At 35.9% G+C, this 16,892-nt stretch overlaps 1 protein-coding gene across 1 annotated transcript; it reads right to left on the bottom strand.

The window, feature by feature from the left end:
- Positions 1-6,860: 6,860 nt before the first annotated feature.
- Positions 6,861-16,301, bottom strand: LOC120487798 (uncharacterized). Its single transcript, XM_039684193.2, has 12 exons — positions 16,092-16,301; positions 12,176-13,870; positions 11,661-11,776; positions 10,747-10,805; positions 10,597-10,668; positions 10,301-10,419; positions 10,162-10,206; positions 9,415-9,595; positions 8,890-9,051; positions 8,271-8,356; positions 7,633-7,772; positions 6,861-7,121 (listed from the first exon to the last, which is right to left on the bottom strand). The coding sequence occupies exons 1-12, from the start codon at positions 16,150-16,152 to the stop codon at positions 7,077-7,079; spliced, it is 2,781 nt and encodes a 926-aa protein (XP_039540127.2). The 5' UTR covers positions 16,153-16,301; the 3' UTR covers positions 6,861-7,076.
- Positions 16,302-16,892: the final 591 nt, after the last annotated feature.

The following is a 16,892-nucleotide window of genomic DNA, read 5'->3' on the forward strand; positions in this document are numbered from 1 at the left end:
TTTTTCGTTTTTGGGCGAAAAATTAAGTTTCTCCAATCTTCTCAAAACTCTGGATTATGATAGAGGGCTGTGAGACTTTGACCTGAGTGCAAAAATGGAGGCTCTAGACCTTTCCAGTGCTGATATATCGAATTTCAAAATTTCGACCCGAAAAAAAAACGACAGTGTTACCCCTTTCGTTTTTTTTTTTCGTTTTTGGGCGAAAAATTAAGTTTCTCCAATCTTCTCAAAACTCTGGATTATGATAGAGGGCTGTGAGACTTTGACCTGAGTGCAAAAATGGAGGCTCTAGACCCTTCCAGAGCTGAGATATCGAATTTCAAAATTTCGACCCGAAAAAAAAAACGACAGTGTTACCCCTTTCGTTTTTTTTCATTTTCGGGCGAAAAATTAAGTTTCTCCAATCTTCTCAAAACTCTGGATTATGATAGAGGGCTGTGAGACTTTGACCTGAGTGCAAAAATGGAGGCTCTAGACCCTTCCAGAGCTGAGATATCGAATTTCAAAATTTCGACCCGAAAAAAAAAAACGACAGTGTTACCCCTTTCGTTTTTTTTCATTTTCGGGCGAAAAATTAAGTTTCTCCAATTTTCTCAAAACTCTGGATTATGATAGAGGGCTGTGAGACTTTGACCTGAGTGCAAAAATGGAGGCTCTAGACCCTTCCAGAGCTGAGATATCGAATTTCAAAATTTCGACCCGAAAAAAAAATGACAGTGTTACCCCTTTTGTTTTTTTTTTCGTTTTTGGGCGAAAAATTAAGTTTCTCCAATCTTCTCAAAACTCTGGATAATGATAGAGGGCTGTGAGACTTTGACCTGAGTGCAAAAATGGAGGCTCTAGACCCTTCCAGAGCTGAGATATCGAATTTCAAAATTTCGACCCGAAAAAAAAACGACAGTGTTACCCCTTACGTTTTTTTTTTTTGGGTGAAAAATTAAGTATCCCCAATCTTCTCAAAACTCTGGATTCTGATAGAGGGCCATGAGACTTAGACATGAGTGCAACAATAGAGGCTCTAGACCCTTCCAGAGCTGAGATATCGAAAATCAAAATTTCGACCAGAAAAAAAACGACAGTGTTACCACTTACGTTTTTTTTTGGGGGGTGAAAAATAAAGTTTCCCCAATCTTCTCAAAACTCTGGATTCTGATAGAGGGCCATGAGACTTAGACCTGAGTGCAACAATGGAGGCTCTAGACCCTTCCAGAGCTGAGATATCGAAACTCAAAATTTCGACCAGAAAAAAAAACGACAGTGTTACCCCTTACGTTTTTTTTTTTTTTGGCGAAAAATTAAGTATCCCCAATCTTCTCAAAACTCTGGATTCTGGTAGAGGGCCATGAGACTTAGACCTGAGTGCAACAATGGAGGCTCTAGACCCTCCCAGAGCTGAGATATCAAAAATCAAAATTTCGACCAGAAAAAAAAAACGACAGTGTTACCCCTTACATTTTTTTTTTTTGGGCGAAAAATTAAGTTTCTCCAATCTTCCCAAAACTCTGGATTCTGATAGAGGGCCATGAGACTTAGACCTGAGTGCAAAAATGGAGGCTCTAGCCCCTTCCAGAGCTGAGATATCGAAACTCAAAAATTCGTCCCGAAAAAAAAACGACAGTGGTACCCCTTACGTTTTTTTTTTTTTGGGCGAAAAATTAAGTTTCTCCAATCTTCCCAAAACTCTGGATTCTGATAGAGGGCCATGAGACTTAGACCTGAGTGCAAAAATGGAGGCTCTAGCCCCTTCCAGAGCTGAGATATCGAAATTTAAAAATTCGGCCCGAAAAAAAAACGACAGTGGTACCCCTTACGTTTTTTTTTTTTGGGGCGAAAACTTACGTTTCTCCAATCTTCCCAAAACTCTGGATTCTGATAGAGGGCCATGAGACTTAGACCTGAGTGCAAAAATGGAGGCTCTAGCCCCTTCCAGAGCTGAGATATCGAAACTCAAAAAATCGGCCCGAAAAAAAAAACGACAGTGGTACCCCTTACGGTTTTTTTTTGGGCGAAAAATTAAGTTTCTCCAATCTTCCCAAATCTCTGGATTCTGATAGAGGGCCATGAGACTTAGACCTGAGTGCAAAAATGGAGGCTCTAGCCCCTTCCAGAGCTGAGATATCGAAACTCAAAAATTCGGCCCGAAAAAAAAACGACAGTGGTACCCCTTACGTTTTTTTTTTTTTTTGGGCGAAAAATTAAGTTTCTCCAATCTTCCCAAAACTCTGGATTCTGATAGAGGGCCATGAGACTTAGACCTGAGTGCAAAAATGGAGGCTCTAGCCCCTTCCAGAGCTGAGATATCGAAACTCAAAAAATCGGCCCGAAAAAAAAAACGACAGTGGTACCCCTTACGTTTTTTTTTTTTGGGCGAAAAATTAAGTTTCTCAAATCTTTCCAAAACTCTGGATTCTGATAGAGGGCCATGAGACTTAGACCTGAGTGCAAAAATGGAGGCTCTAGCCCCTTCCAGAGCTGAGATATCGAAACTCAAAAATTCGGCCCGAAAAAAACGACAGTGGTACCCCTTACGTTTTTTTTTTTTGGGCGAAAAATTAAGTTTCTCCAATCTTCCCAAAACTCTGGATTCTGATAGAGGGCCATGAGACTTAGACCTGAGTGCAAAAATGGAGGCTCTAGCCCCTTCCAGAGCTGAGATATCGAAACTCAAAAATTCGGCCCGAAAAAAAAACGACAGTGGTACCCCTTACGGGTTTTTTTTGGGCGAAAAATTAAGTTTCTCCAATCTTCCCAAATCTCTGGATTCTGATAGAGGGCCATGAGACTTAGACCTGAGTGCAAAAATGGAGGCTCTAGCCCCTTCCAGAGCTGAGATATCGAAACTCAAAAATTCGGCCCGAAAAAAAAACGACAGTGGTACCCCTTACGTTTTTTTTTTTTTTGGGCGAAAAATTAAGTTTCTCCAATCTTCCCAAAACTCTGGATTCTGATAGAGGGCCATGAGACTTAGACCTGAGTGCAAAAATGGAGGCTCTAGCCCCTTCCAGAGCTGAGATATCGAAACTCAAAAAATCGGCCCGAAAAAAAAAACGACAGTGGTACCCCTTACGTTTTTTTTTTTTTTGGGCGAAAAATTAAGTTTCTCAAATCTTTCCAAAACTCTGGATTCTGATAGAGGGCCATGAGACTTAGACCTGAGTGCAAAAATGGAGGCTCTAGCCCCTTCCAGAGCTGAGATATCGAAACTCAAAAAATCGGCCTGAAAAAAAAAACGACAGTGGTACCCCTTACGTTTTTTTTTTTTTGGGCGAAAAATTAAGTTTCTCAAATCTTCCCAAAACTCTGGATTCTGATAGAGGGCCATGAGACTTAGACCTGAGTGCAAAAATGGAGGCTCTAGCCCCTTCCAGAGCTGAGATATCGAAACTCAAAAATTCGGCCCGAAAAAAACGACAGTGGTACCCCTTACGTTTTTTTTTTTTGGGCGAAAAATTAAGTTTCTCCAATCTTCCCAAAACTCTGGATTCTGATAGAGGTCCATGATATCTATTATCATAGAGACGTTCGCAAAGACCCGCCTTTTTTAGTATGTGACGAGCCACGAGCCAGGGAAAAATACATCGCGGGGCAAAGACTAACATTACACCGAGTGATTACGAGAGAGAGTTCAAAGCAGCTTACTGATGAGTTAATAACTTTAAGTAATTTAAACAATATGAACTTGAAAATTTCAAGTTCAGATCCACCGACGTTACTGACAGCTTTGTTATCGGACAAAGTTGCTTATTCGGCGTTATGATTGGCCAGGCCACCTGTCAATCAAACCCCCGTGGGCAGCAGGGCAAAATTGAAACGTCAGGTTTTAATTTGATATGACAAATACATTTATTCTATATTTAACTTGTGAACGATCGACCTGCTGCTGCAAGTAGGCCTATAGATGATGGCTGCCTGCACCTTATTAGAATGTACATCAACCAATAAATCGCCTTTACTCTTCACTTCTAGTCTATTCTTAAAACACAGCGTCATCATCGACCCCACAAACTTTCGGTAAGTTTGAATATTAACTTGATGGATGTATAATTTTGCTTTTTGTGTTTGATTAAACTCTATATTCGCCTAAAGGACTGGCGATAATATATTGCAACCCGGTATCACGACAAGACGTGAAATAATCACGTTGGTCCACTTTGGAAAACGTGTAGATGTCACGGTTTAACCCCTTCAAACGTGAAACTTACACGTTTGCGTTAACACATTCCAGTGGAGAGATACCCGGATGTTAACCTATTTTAAATGTATAACATTACAAATGCAGCGAACACACTAATGTCTCCTAATCTGTAAGCACTAAGGTGCTAACGGCACTGAAGTTACAGGAGTTTCTTCCCGTTGCGAAGCAACGGTAGGTCGAGTATTTAAAAGGTTATGGTTAAAACGTGTAAGCGAACCTTTTGCTTAAACGAGGAGCTGGGGCACGCCGGAAAATTGACGTTTTACTCATTTGGCTACTTCATTAAAACGTGATATTTTGACGTTTTTTTTCGGCGTGGATCAAGGCAAATGATTCCTTTTCACCTTGAAAATAATACTTTTTTGCATTTTAATTAATAGAACATTTCTCAGTGATCGTCAATAAAACAAAATTCCATTTTTTCTCGGTTTAATGAAAACCAATAGGTCGTAATGGCAGAGGCGATTGCGTGTAGAATAGGTCAAACATGTAAGTTTCACGTTTGAGGGGGTTAAACCGTGACATCTACACGTTTTCCAAAGTGGACCAACGTGATTATTTCACGTCTTGTCGTGATACCGGGTTGCATATCCGGTAGAAATATTTAAATTTTGCTGCGCATCGATGTAAGTTTATCATTTAAACGCGTTTTTAAACATTGTGGTTTGGATACAAATTATTTCAAACTGCTCAGGCACAGTGAGCAGCGGGAGAGAATTCATTTTGTAAATACTGGTTTTGAGACCATGGTGAACTTGAGACGGTTTTGCACAGCGCACTTGAATCCGACTCTGAGGTCTCAAAGTGACAGACGCTGCTAATAAAGATGCTGTCGCCATGTGTGTCAATAATGTTAATCAAACATCAGAAAGAAAGTAATTTAACGTTACTGTATTTGACTGAATTACTTTTGCAAAATTAACAAGAATGAATGTTGAATTTATAGTGAAAACCATGTAGGCTATAATGTATATTTGATTACTTTATATAATATAATATTATTCAGTGCTTAAAGTTTTTCATAAGTCGATTTATTGTGCCTTTGTTCTATTTTAATTTGTGACTCTTGTCATCAGTAAGCTTGAGATTATTTTCTTAAGCTACTATTATTTTTTTGGTGATATTGAAATTGGTCAATAATTATGAAATTTTAGTCGCAATACATTTTGATATGATAAAAAAATCGTGTTAAAAGTAACATAACTTAACTGTGAAGTATATCATAGATGGATAAAATGACTCGTATAATAATATAACATTTACCTCATGTAGTTGGTGACCTAAAGTGGTGGGGGGGCCCTGCAGTAACTCATAGCCCGGGGCCCAGTGAGCTCTTAATACGGCCCTGATGCTGAGGTGGGCCCTGTAAATCTCCATTATATTAGATGACTGATAGCAACAATGGTTTGACCGAAAAATATCAAAATTGAAAATACTGTGGAAACAAAGACACCTACATCTTGACATCTTGGATGCCCTTGAGGTAAGCTAAAACATATCAAACATTTCAACATAATTAAAAAAATCAACATAATTTTAAAGTGAGCTATACATTTAATGCCATACCAGATGACAATCTTTAGATGAAAACAAACCAGGCCAAAATGCAATGTGCACATTTTAGCGCAACCTTATGTCGGATGGATGTGTGTGGAGGTAGCCGAGTAGTGGGAGGATTTGGAACCATCCAACCAAGTTTGAGATCTCTACGACGTATACAGTGGTCTTGGATGCTTTCAGGCCAGAAAAAGAATAATTTGCAAAACAGAACACAATACTTTGGTGCATGGTCTAGAGTGAGCATTGCTTTTCAGGTGAGTAATATGGTTACACAATGACCCACGAGTCCCATTGGAACACAGAGGTCTAGGTACATCAAGTTAAGTGATGCTATACCATTAGCAATGTTTTATAATATTGAAGCTCTTATCTGTTCTGCTCCCACAAGGGCGTGTAACTCACCCTCCCCCCACATTGTTTGACTTGACTGGCTGCAGATGAGATATTTGAGATAAAGATACTCACTTTGCAAAACATAGGCTGGGGAATATAAAATAATGTAACAATGTAATCCAAAGGGACTAAATTGAGTGGTGAAATATAGAGTAAGAAAGCCCTATGAACAGTGCTTTCGGAAGAACAAAGCGTGTTGGAAGTCTGTGAATTGAAAAAGCACTAAGAGAATTAATAAAGATACTCTCTGTTAGCTCTTGGTGTGCTCAAAATCCTTTAAATCTCTATGTGATGTTTTCTTATTGCTGGCAAGCTCAAGAATAGTATTTTGTTGTTCATGTATTCAATTGCAATAAAAAAGAAGACACCTAAAACAATTGAGAATAGATATTTATTTATTTGAACATAAACAAGGGTCAATTTACAAACGTGTGCAGTTTAATGATAATAAATAATTTGTGGAGTAATGTTAATAAATAATTTGTGATCAATATGTAATTTTGTAATATGTAAAAAACAAACCAAGATTAATGCAATGTAATAATGAACAACAATAATAAAACACAAAGACACCTGAAGGAGCTCTAACAAAGTAAAATCTGTAAAATTATATAGTTCTACATTATATTCTTATTTTGCTACCTTCATTATTTTAATAATATATCTGAAGTGTAGTAGGGCATTTCACTGCTTCTCTTCATCTAATGAAACATATGTCCAGACAATGTTTGTCACACATCTGAGATACAGAATATATGCACAATTGTACTACTGCTAAATTGTATTGTACAAATAGAACTCTATTTGCAACTGAATTGAGCTTAATACATCAATACTGGACATTTTGAAAGCATCAAAGCAACAAATATATTCAATATGTCAAACAGAGCCACCCCACTTACGTTAAATTCTGCACATTAAGATTACACTAAATATCAAATGATGACCGGATCTGAGGTCTGTCCATTTTCATCTGTTAAGAGCAAAAGACATAATGAGGAGTTTTCTAAAAGCAATGAAAGTGATTCTACAATGCTTACAGATAAAACAGTACAAGAAAAATGTAGCCAACTGGATGTTTGTAACAGGTAACTTCTGTGGACGCATGCAGTTGGGCAGTAAAAGGAGTCATTAATGAAAATGTGTCGTTTATCGACCCTATGGCTGCACATTTAGATTTGTTTACTTTATACTGACTTAGTATGAACAACATATGAAGAGTTCAGATGCAAAAGCCTCAAAGTGCCATTTGAAATTTTCTTCTAGAATGATCATTTTTATCAAGCTTGTTCAGTGATTTCACTTAAATGGCAATGATAATTACCCATTAATTGTTATTTAAGTGAAATTACTGACCTTAAATATACAAGTTTGATAAAAAATCATCATTGAAGAAGAAAATTTCAAATGGCATTTAGAGGCTTTTGCATCTGAACTCTTCATATGCTGATACATGTTTATCTGTGTATCCTGTCAGTACTCACAGGCTGATCTCTCTGAAGATAGCGGAGATGAATATCAGGATCAGGTGAGAAATTCGGGTTGTAGAATCGATCTGCAGAGAAATCTGGTTTTCCTAAACTGTCCTGCTTATGTGAGTATACAGGATTATCATATGTGCCATCTGAAAAAACATAAAAAGGTAAGTCGACTAATCAGAGGTTAAAAATGTATCATTTCATATTCAGACGTCTTCTATATACCACATTAGTTTATTTTAGATCAGACTACAGTGCTCTTATTGCACAGGAAGGCAACATGAAAACATTTATTTGTAGTCGTGTAGTGATCTTTAATTCTCCGTATAGGTTATGGGTATAAATGAGTGATTTATGCCGTGCAAATGACACTCGCTAATATTATATCTCCTATTATGCATGCATGCATTCGAACCAAGACTGCACCTTTCTTTTTGAGTTGCCCTCTATTTTGTGCTAGTAGCTAAAAAATCTGTATCTGAAATACAGTGAACAGATTGGGAATGAATAAATGAATGTTTATCAATTCAGGTTAATACCAAGTGTTTTATGTAACAGATTTTTTTCTGAGATAACACTATTTAATTGTGCACAACAATAATTTGGTGAATGATTCAAATGTTTTTTTTTGTTTTTTTTTTTACCTGTGTATGATCTTTTGTTTTGTGGTGGCCACTCAAAGTCATCATCTAACCATTCTTTCACTAGCTCTTGCTTAATGTCTTTATTCCTGTAAGTCAAAGAAATGGAGTTATGGACAGGAAGACATAAAAACATAACACCGCACACGATACACATTTGGAAAATATGCTATATTCATTAAACCTGAGAGATTGCATTATCCCAGATTATTAGAGGGACTGTCAGAAAGTTTTGATTCATCCACAGGTTTCATGACAAGATTGTAGCCCTCATACATGTAAAATAAATGGTATTAGAAAATTCTCAAGCAAACTACCCTTTCTGGACTTAAGAGTAACTAATGTATTGTTATTGTCAGGGCGTTCATGGAACAATGATCTTGCAATGATCTTATGTTCAAAAGTTTATCAGGACAAGGCAACACAAGACAACGACCCAAAGCACAGGAGTAAATGGCCAACTGAATGACTTCAACAAACAAAACAAAAAAACGGCTTCTGGAGAGGCCCAGTTTGAACCTTATTGAAATGCCTTGTTAATGTTATGAGCTCAAGAGTGCGACTCATTATTCCCAAAATATAGCTGAACTAAACAGTTCTGAAGTTTCATACAAAAGCTTACCTTTTTACCACCCGTTTGTTTCTCACGAGATAAACTGTCAGGATTGCTATAGTTATTACTGCAATGGCTGCCACTGTTCCCAATCCGGCATATAATCCAACTTTGTTCACCTGGAAACGGCAGTCCTTTCCCAAGTACCACTCAGCATTAGTTTGGTGGCAACTAGAGCAAAGAGACATTATAAGTCCTTTTAAATTTTCATAAAGACATCTGTACATATTTTTTACTATTGCTTTGTAATTGCTTTTATTTAATTTAGATCATTCCAGTTCTTTAGACTGGACTTGCACCAATCATTGGTTTTAATCACAAGGATTCAAACTTTTGATATTGCTACATGCCAACTTAAGTATATATTCATATTTCTATAATCAAACTAGCCATTTAGTTGATGCTTTTAGTTGATTAAAAAATAAAACACTTGGGCTATGTCGGGGACAGACGTACAATCATTACGTTTCCAGCCCATATCTTTAACCACCACTATATAGTTAAATAATTAAATTTAGTGATGATAATACGTACTAGCAGGATGGACCTTGTTTAGAAACTGCACAGGTGCCTTCGTTCAAACACTCTTTTGGTTTAGGATGATTGTTATTGCATGAAGTCACACATAACACTTTGCCACCCACCACAACATCAACATAATGCTTTTGGAAGTCTTCAGTAAGATTTTTTATAGCCTCAGCACACAACTCTTTGGCTGTGGAAATAAAGAGTCATACAAAATAAATAATACATACAAAAAAAATGCCTTATTTTAATAGAAAATCTACGCTACCGTACTTAAAAAAAACTTTTTTTTTTGGCTTCCCTAAATTAATTGTTGGTCTCTCTGTATAGCTTCTCTCCCAATTCTCTCCTTTATTCACTGAAACCTTGTAGAGCCTTTTTTAAACCTTTCTAAGTAGTGTCTTGGTTTCTAACAATTAAATTAGAAATGTGATAATGATAATGTTTTGTGCCCTTTTTCTAATGTATGCACTTGTGTTTTATCTCTAAAATTCATATCCAGAGGCCAGTTGGAAGTTATTTGTGTAAGCTTTAAGCTTTTGCAGATCTGATTGAAAATATAGAAAAAAATTCAACATCAAACATTACACATTAAAACGCAATTCAGTTATTTCAGTAGTTCACTCAGTAGTACTTAAAATAATTTTTGTTTAGGCACAGAGTATGCAATTCAATGAAATGACAGATTAACAGTAGCCTATATAAAATAGCACTATTCTTCTTGCCCCTAGCACAATACGTTTACTGAAAACTCACCATTTAGCTCAGTCGGTGATGCAGCAACAGAATTTACAATTAAGCCTTCGACAATAGAAAAAAAAGGACAAACATATATTAATAATGCATCTAATAACTTCAGAATATATAAAGGGAGGAAATGCATATGACAACCTACCTGAAATGTTTGTTAAGTCTTGGAGAGTCTCATTCACCACTTTGAGTATATCATCATAATCATCGTTGGCATTTTCATCGTTTTTAATGGAAAAAATAGCATCATGCTGAACTTTCAGACTATCCATATGATTTAAAGAGAGAGAGAGAAAGACAGGTTCAGGAGAAATTTCAGGGTTTTTTTTCAGTGTTTTCAAGCTATATAATTAAGTTTATTTTGAAATTCTGGATATACTACATAATAACAATAAATCAAGTTATTATACATGTTTGTTTTATTACATTTTGCACTTTTACCTTTGTTGAGTATTCAAAGGCAAGCTTATTTTTCCTCTATTCCTTTTTTTTCTTGTTATCGGTCCACCAGCACTTTGAAAGGACAAAAGGGCCATAAATAGGGGCATGCTGCATAAATATAATTACAAAATATCTTGTGCTATGACTTACCTTATTCTTATGTTCTTCACACTCACAAAATTAGGTATTTGGCGATACAAGGGGTCAACCTATAAAAGAATGAAAATGTATCTGTTATATTTCAAGTAGTAAAAAAAAATTACCTCCACTGTTCAAAATAGTTTGTGAAAGTCTTAGATACTTATTTAAATTTTAAAACATGTATGTTACAGCATATAACAACGTATGAAACAAAGAGCCATCTGCAAACAAATGATTAAAAACTAGAGCTTTTCTCAGAGTTAACTTTTTGAATTTACTTCACTTAAATTACTTTTAACCAACTGGTCCAAAGCTGATTTTTAGTAAATATATGCAGTTAGATTCACTCCCCATATTTATGGGTAATAATATGTAAGGGATCAAGCACATTTGCAAGAAAAATGAATAGAAAATGAAAGGTTAGAATTGTTGAAATTTTAATGTTAATAACTTTTCTTGTGTTAACTCTGCAAAAGAGCTCATCATGCTTTTACAGTTTAGACTAAGGCCTTTACTTAAACTGGGATAGTTCACCCAAAAATGAAAATTCTGTCATTATTTACCCTCAAGTTGTTCTAAACCTGTGTGCATTTCTTTCTTCTGCTGGACACAAAAGAATATATTTTGAAGAATGTTGGTAACCAAACAGTTGGGGCCCCATTGACTTCCATACTATCATGGAATTATTATTATTATTTTATTCAGTGGGATCCATCAAATGTTTGTTAACCCATATTCTTAAAAATATTTTATTTTGTATTCAGCAGAAAATATAAATTCATCCAGGGCTTTAGGGTGAGTAGATGATGACAGAATTTTCATATTTTTACTATTTTAACTATACCTTGTACAGAATTAACACCTAAATTGTGTTATTTTAAAACGGGAGGGAGGGGGGAGGGCATCTAATCCACAATACGTACCTTAAGTATGAAATCACCAACAAATTCTTTATATATTTCAGATGATGAGTTTTCATATTCAGGAGTAAACTCTTCATTCACTTCAATTGCAACTTGAACTGCCCTGTCAATGACCTCTGAAATAAAAGTTGAGGACATTTTAAGAAAACAAAGTAGTACAGGACTTTCAGAAAACTATTTGTACAATTTTAAGAAAGTACAAGTATAAAATGTAACAACTTTGTTAAAACTAAAAATGGCCTCCTGCCCATCTCATGTAGACGAGATACCACTGTTTTGAGACTATCATGCAATTACAGAAATTCAAGCTATGGTTTTATTAATTACATGTTATTTTATTAACTACATTTTAATTAATGAGACCAATCTTACTGGAAAAAACAACTGCAAGAATTGTCATTCTGAAGATGACACTGTTGCAAAATAATTCCAAAAATTCTTACATGTGTGACGTGGAGATAAAAGTTAATCATACAATCATTTATTTTTAATATTTGATAGACTTTTTAACAAACCTTGGACAATTTCATTGTTAACGTTACTGCAGTATAACCCCGTATAACCACTCAGACAGATACAAGCCAGGTTGTTTGGATGTGGAGTTCCACCATTTTCACATTGAATAGGTTTGGAGGTTGTGGTTTTAGTCGTTGACTGAGTAGATCTTGTTGTTGTTGGTGGTGTTGTTGTTGGTGTTGTTACGGTAGTCATAACAGGATCTTTTGGAGTGGTGACATCAGCTGTAGTTGAGGCAGGATTTGGTGTGGAGTTGGTGTCTCCTGTAGCAATATCTTCTGTAATCGTGACACTAGCAGAAATAGTAGTGACAGCTCCTGTAGTTGTGTCAGTATTTTCGGTAGATGTGTCACCCTTAGTAGTTGAAGCGGTAACAATTCCTGAAGTCCCGATTGCGCCTGTAGTTGTCGCTATATATGCTGTAGTGATGGCATCATCTGTTGTTTTAGCAGAATCTGTCGTAACTGTAATAGGATCTCCTGAAGTTACACCAGAAATCCCTGTTGTGCTTTCTGCTGTACTTGAAGTTTCACCGGTTGTTGTGATTTCAATAGTTGTTGAAATTTCTGGTGCATGAGTGGTGTCGACTGTAGTTGTAGAATCTCCTGAAGTTACACCAGAAATCCCTGTTGTACTTTCATCTGGAGTTGTAGAGGTTTTTTCTGTACTTGAAGGGCCGCTGGTTGTTGGGATTTCAATAGTTGTTGAAATTTCTGGTGCAGAAGTGTTGTCGACTGTAGTTGTAAGATCTCCTGAAGTTCCACTGGAAATCCCTGTTGTACTTTCATCTGGAGTTGTAGAGGTTTTTTCTGTACTTGAAGGGCTGCTGGTTGCTAGGATTTCAATAGTTGTTGAAATTTCTGGTGCAGAAGTGTTGTCGACTGTAGTTGTAAGATCTCCTGAAGTTCCACTGGAAATCCCTGTTGTACTTTCATCTGGAGTTGTAGAGGTTTTTTCTGTACTTGAAGGGCTGCTGGTTGCTGGGATTTCAATAGTTGTTGAAATTTCTGGTGCAGAAGTGTTGTCGACTGTAGTTGTAGGATCTCCTGAAGTTCCACCAGAAATCCCTGTTGTACTTTCATCTGGAGTTGTAGAAGTTTTTTCTGTACTTGAAGGGCTGCTGGTTGCTGGGATTTCAGTAGTTGTTGAAATTTCTGGTGCAGAAGTGTTGTCGACTGTAGTTGTAGGATCTCCTGAAGTTCCACTGGAAATCCCTGTTGTACTTTCATCTGGAGTTGTAGAGGTTTTTTCTGTACTTGAAGGGCTGCTGGTTGCTGGGATTTCAGTAGTTGTTGAAATTTCTGGTGCAGAAGTGTTGTCGACTGTAGTTGTAGGATCTCCTGAAGTTCCACCAGAAATCCCTGTTGTACTTTCATCTGGAGTTGTAGAGGTTTTTTCTGTAGTTGAAGGGCTGCTGGTTGCTGGGATTTCAGTAGTTGTTGAAATTTCTGGTGCAGAAGTGGTGTCGACTGTAGTTGTAGGATCTCCTGAAGTTCCACTGGAAATCCCTGTTGTACTTTCATCTGGAGTTGTAGAGGTTTTTTCTGTACTTGAAGGGCTGCTGGTTGCTAGGATTTCAATAGTTGTTGAAATTTCTGGTGCATGAGTGGAGTTTACTGTAGCTGTAGGATCTTCTATAGCTGTAGGATCATCTGTAGCTGTTTCATAAACACTAGATGAAAATGAAGTGATATCTGTTGTGGAAATATAAACATTGCTTGTTATTGGTATAGCACTGAGCCTATTTTGCTGCACTCAGTGGAAAATCTGTTAAAAACGTACAATAAACGATAACGTTTTTGCAGTACAGGCTTTTATGAGGCAACTAAATAATCAGCAGAACTGAAGTATAGGTTCTATATAAAATCTTAAAGGAAAATAAATAAAATTATAACCTGTTGAACATGAAAGTATTTTGCAATAATTTAAGACATTTCTCCTATAGAACCTTTTAGGTGTTCTTTAAAATAGTCAAGTCAAGAAGAACCCCAGGTTTCTATAGGCTATAGAACTTTTTTCCCTAAAAGTTCTCTGTTTATATATATATATATATATATATATATATAAACTGGCTGTTAAAAAAATTGAAATAAAAGAATTGAAAGGGGGTGGGGAATAAATGAAATAAATGTTTTTCTCTGATGCTAAATAGTGCTAACTACGTGAAATAGCAGTGGATCTAAACTAACAAGTTAGAAAAAAAATTCACCCCCTTCACGGTTGTCTGGCACTCGGAACCTATCGAAAAATACAATAAAAGTCCATGGGACCAACCTGTAAAAACATGAATTTAAGCTGTGAAAACAGACATTTTAACATGGGGTCTATGGACATTTGCTCCTTTTGGGACCTCCCTCTTGCAGATTTTCAATGTATTGCAGTTTTTCGCACTTCCGGGCAGGCTTCAATTTTCAGATTAGAATGTTGCTGCATGGGTTGGACATAGCAACCAAAATAACCGCGCTGAAGAGACCAAAGGATTGATAGGAGGATCAAGAAGGAAAGTTGTATCTTTCTCCTTGATTTGCATCAAATGAGCCAGAGGTGTCTCTTAGTGACCACAAGGGCTGCCATAGACCCCCCAATTGCTCAGGCGATCTCCTTAGTATCCCTGAGAGATGAATCTGTGGCCCGACGAAGTTCTCGAACCCCATCGGGCCAAACTCCCTCACTTCTGTCCTAATATAATCCAGCACTGTCTAGAATCACGCAGCGGAAGAATGGAAAGTTGACAAGCCATTAAAAAGTATTGACCTACGAAACATTTATATATTTTCAATAAATCATGTTCCCATTCACTCTGGCGACAAATTTTAAAATTAATTAAACTAAATTCTATTTATATAATTACCTACCTAATGCCAAAATGTGATGTGAAATGGGTACGACAGTTTGATTGACACATTTTCTGCCCAATGGTTTTAGGGGGTCTTGGAAATGATTGACCAGAGTTTTTCTGGTCAATGTCCATTCCAGAGATTATTAAATTGCTTAATTTTCAATTCAGTGCTTCTAACTCAGTGGCTGTAAGTGGGTTAGGAAAAGGTTTTCAAGTGATTTTGAAAAAAAAAATGGTAAAAAAAAAAAAGAAAAAGAAAATCACATACCCCACTTTTAATAATACAATAATAGTCTAATTTAATTTAATTAATCATATGTGTTTATGCTTGTTAAAAGATTTTTTTTTACTGATTATGAACACAAATTAATCACGACAAATCAAATTAATTGTAATTGTATTAATTATACCATTCATGAAATACCAAGGTATTTTAGGCCTACAATTCTAACATGATTTTTCATGAAAAATCATGATTGTATTTATTTATTTTTCGAAAGTAAGGTTAAATGTATAAGTAGCTTCTTGCAATACTCTCCTAAATACGTAATAAATCCTATGCGCAAACATTACCACTTTAATGACCATCCTTTATTTTTCAGTGCATTTGTTTTACAATATATGGCTATTACTGTCATGGGATTAATATTATAACTATTATTATGTAGTAGTGTAATGTAGACAGACACAGCTAAAAGAGGTTTCAATTTTCCTTTGTTTAACTTGCACACTGAATATGGGTTGGAGCTTTTAATTTTGAATTGTCAAAGTGCAACAGTGGGGGGGGGGGGGGTATCACTGTGTTGTATAATTAGCGTATAACGAGCACAGGAAACACAGTGAAAACACATACTATAAGCATTGACATGTTTTTTTCCCTATTAAAATTATAGCCAATTATCAACATATAATTATTATTATATTATCAATATATCAAATTATCAATAATTCAAATCATATTATCAAAACATTCTTTTTAGTTGCAGATTTTATTATATGTGTAGGCCTATATACAATTAAATTCTAAGATTAAAAAAATATAAGATTAAGAATTTGATGTATATTTTTCTCCCTACCTGAAATAAGAGACAGACTCAGGATCAAAATGAATGAAGATGTGTAGCTTATCCCAATCATTTCCCCAAATGATGCTAGTATCCAAACACGTGAAAAATAATTTGTTCTAACACTAGAACCTCAGTCTTTAACAGGTGTAGCCTCTAACACATCTCAGCTTGTGCACCTTCAAATGTCCAACTCATTGTGATTTACTGACCTAAGTACATGGTTTATATATTATCACACATTCTGAAAGCCTTATTTATGTATCAGTCCAGAGTCCAGAGAGGGATGGTATGGTAAAGATCATAAAACACTGATAAAAAAATCAAGACTTATTTTCCTCCAACCATTTCACATTGCTATATATTTCCCGACGTCATTTTATGCACTGACATTACACAAACTGGTGAATATTTCCTGACTAGCCCATCATAACACTGTGAAAAACGTTCTTGTTTTGGATATGACGGCTGACTTAAGGAACACAGCTTTTCCACAACACATTCTTGTTACTTTAAATAATAAATTATAAAGGCAAATGCATTTTTAAATTGGGCTTTCAGGCAAAACATTTTTTTAAGATATTCAAAAACTACAAATAGTTTAGCTTCTTATACTATATGCATATTGTGAATTTTGTAACTGTGGGCTGGACTCAACATTCTTATGGAGAATGTAAACTACTGTGTGTTTTGTTTCAATTTCTCCATTATGCCCTTCAAAGTTTAGCTGATACAATATTTTAATAATCGAAACTATAGCACAAAAAATGCTAAGATAATGTTAAATGATTATGAAAATAACCTTCAAAGCAC

The sequence above is a fragment of the Pimephales promelas genome, chromosome 1, assembly GCF_988280905.1.
Source record: "Pimephales promelas chromosome 1, fPimPro1.hap1.1, whole genome shotgun sequence".
NCBI classification, from domain to species: Eukaryota; Metazoa; Chordata; class Actinopteri; order Cypriniformes; family Leuciscidae; genus Pimephales; species Pimephales promelas.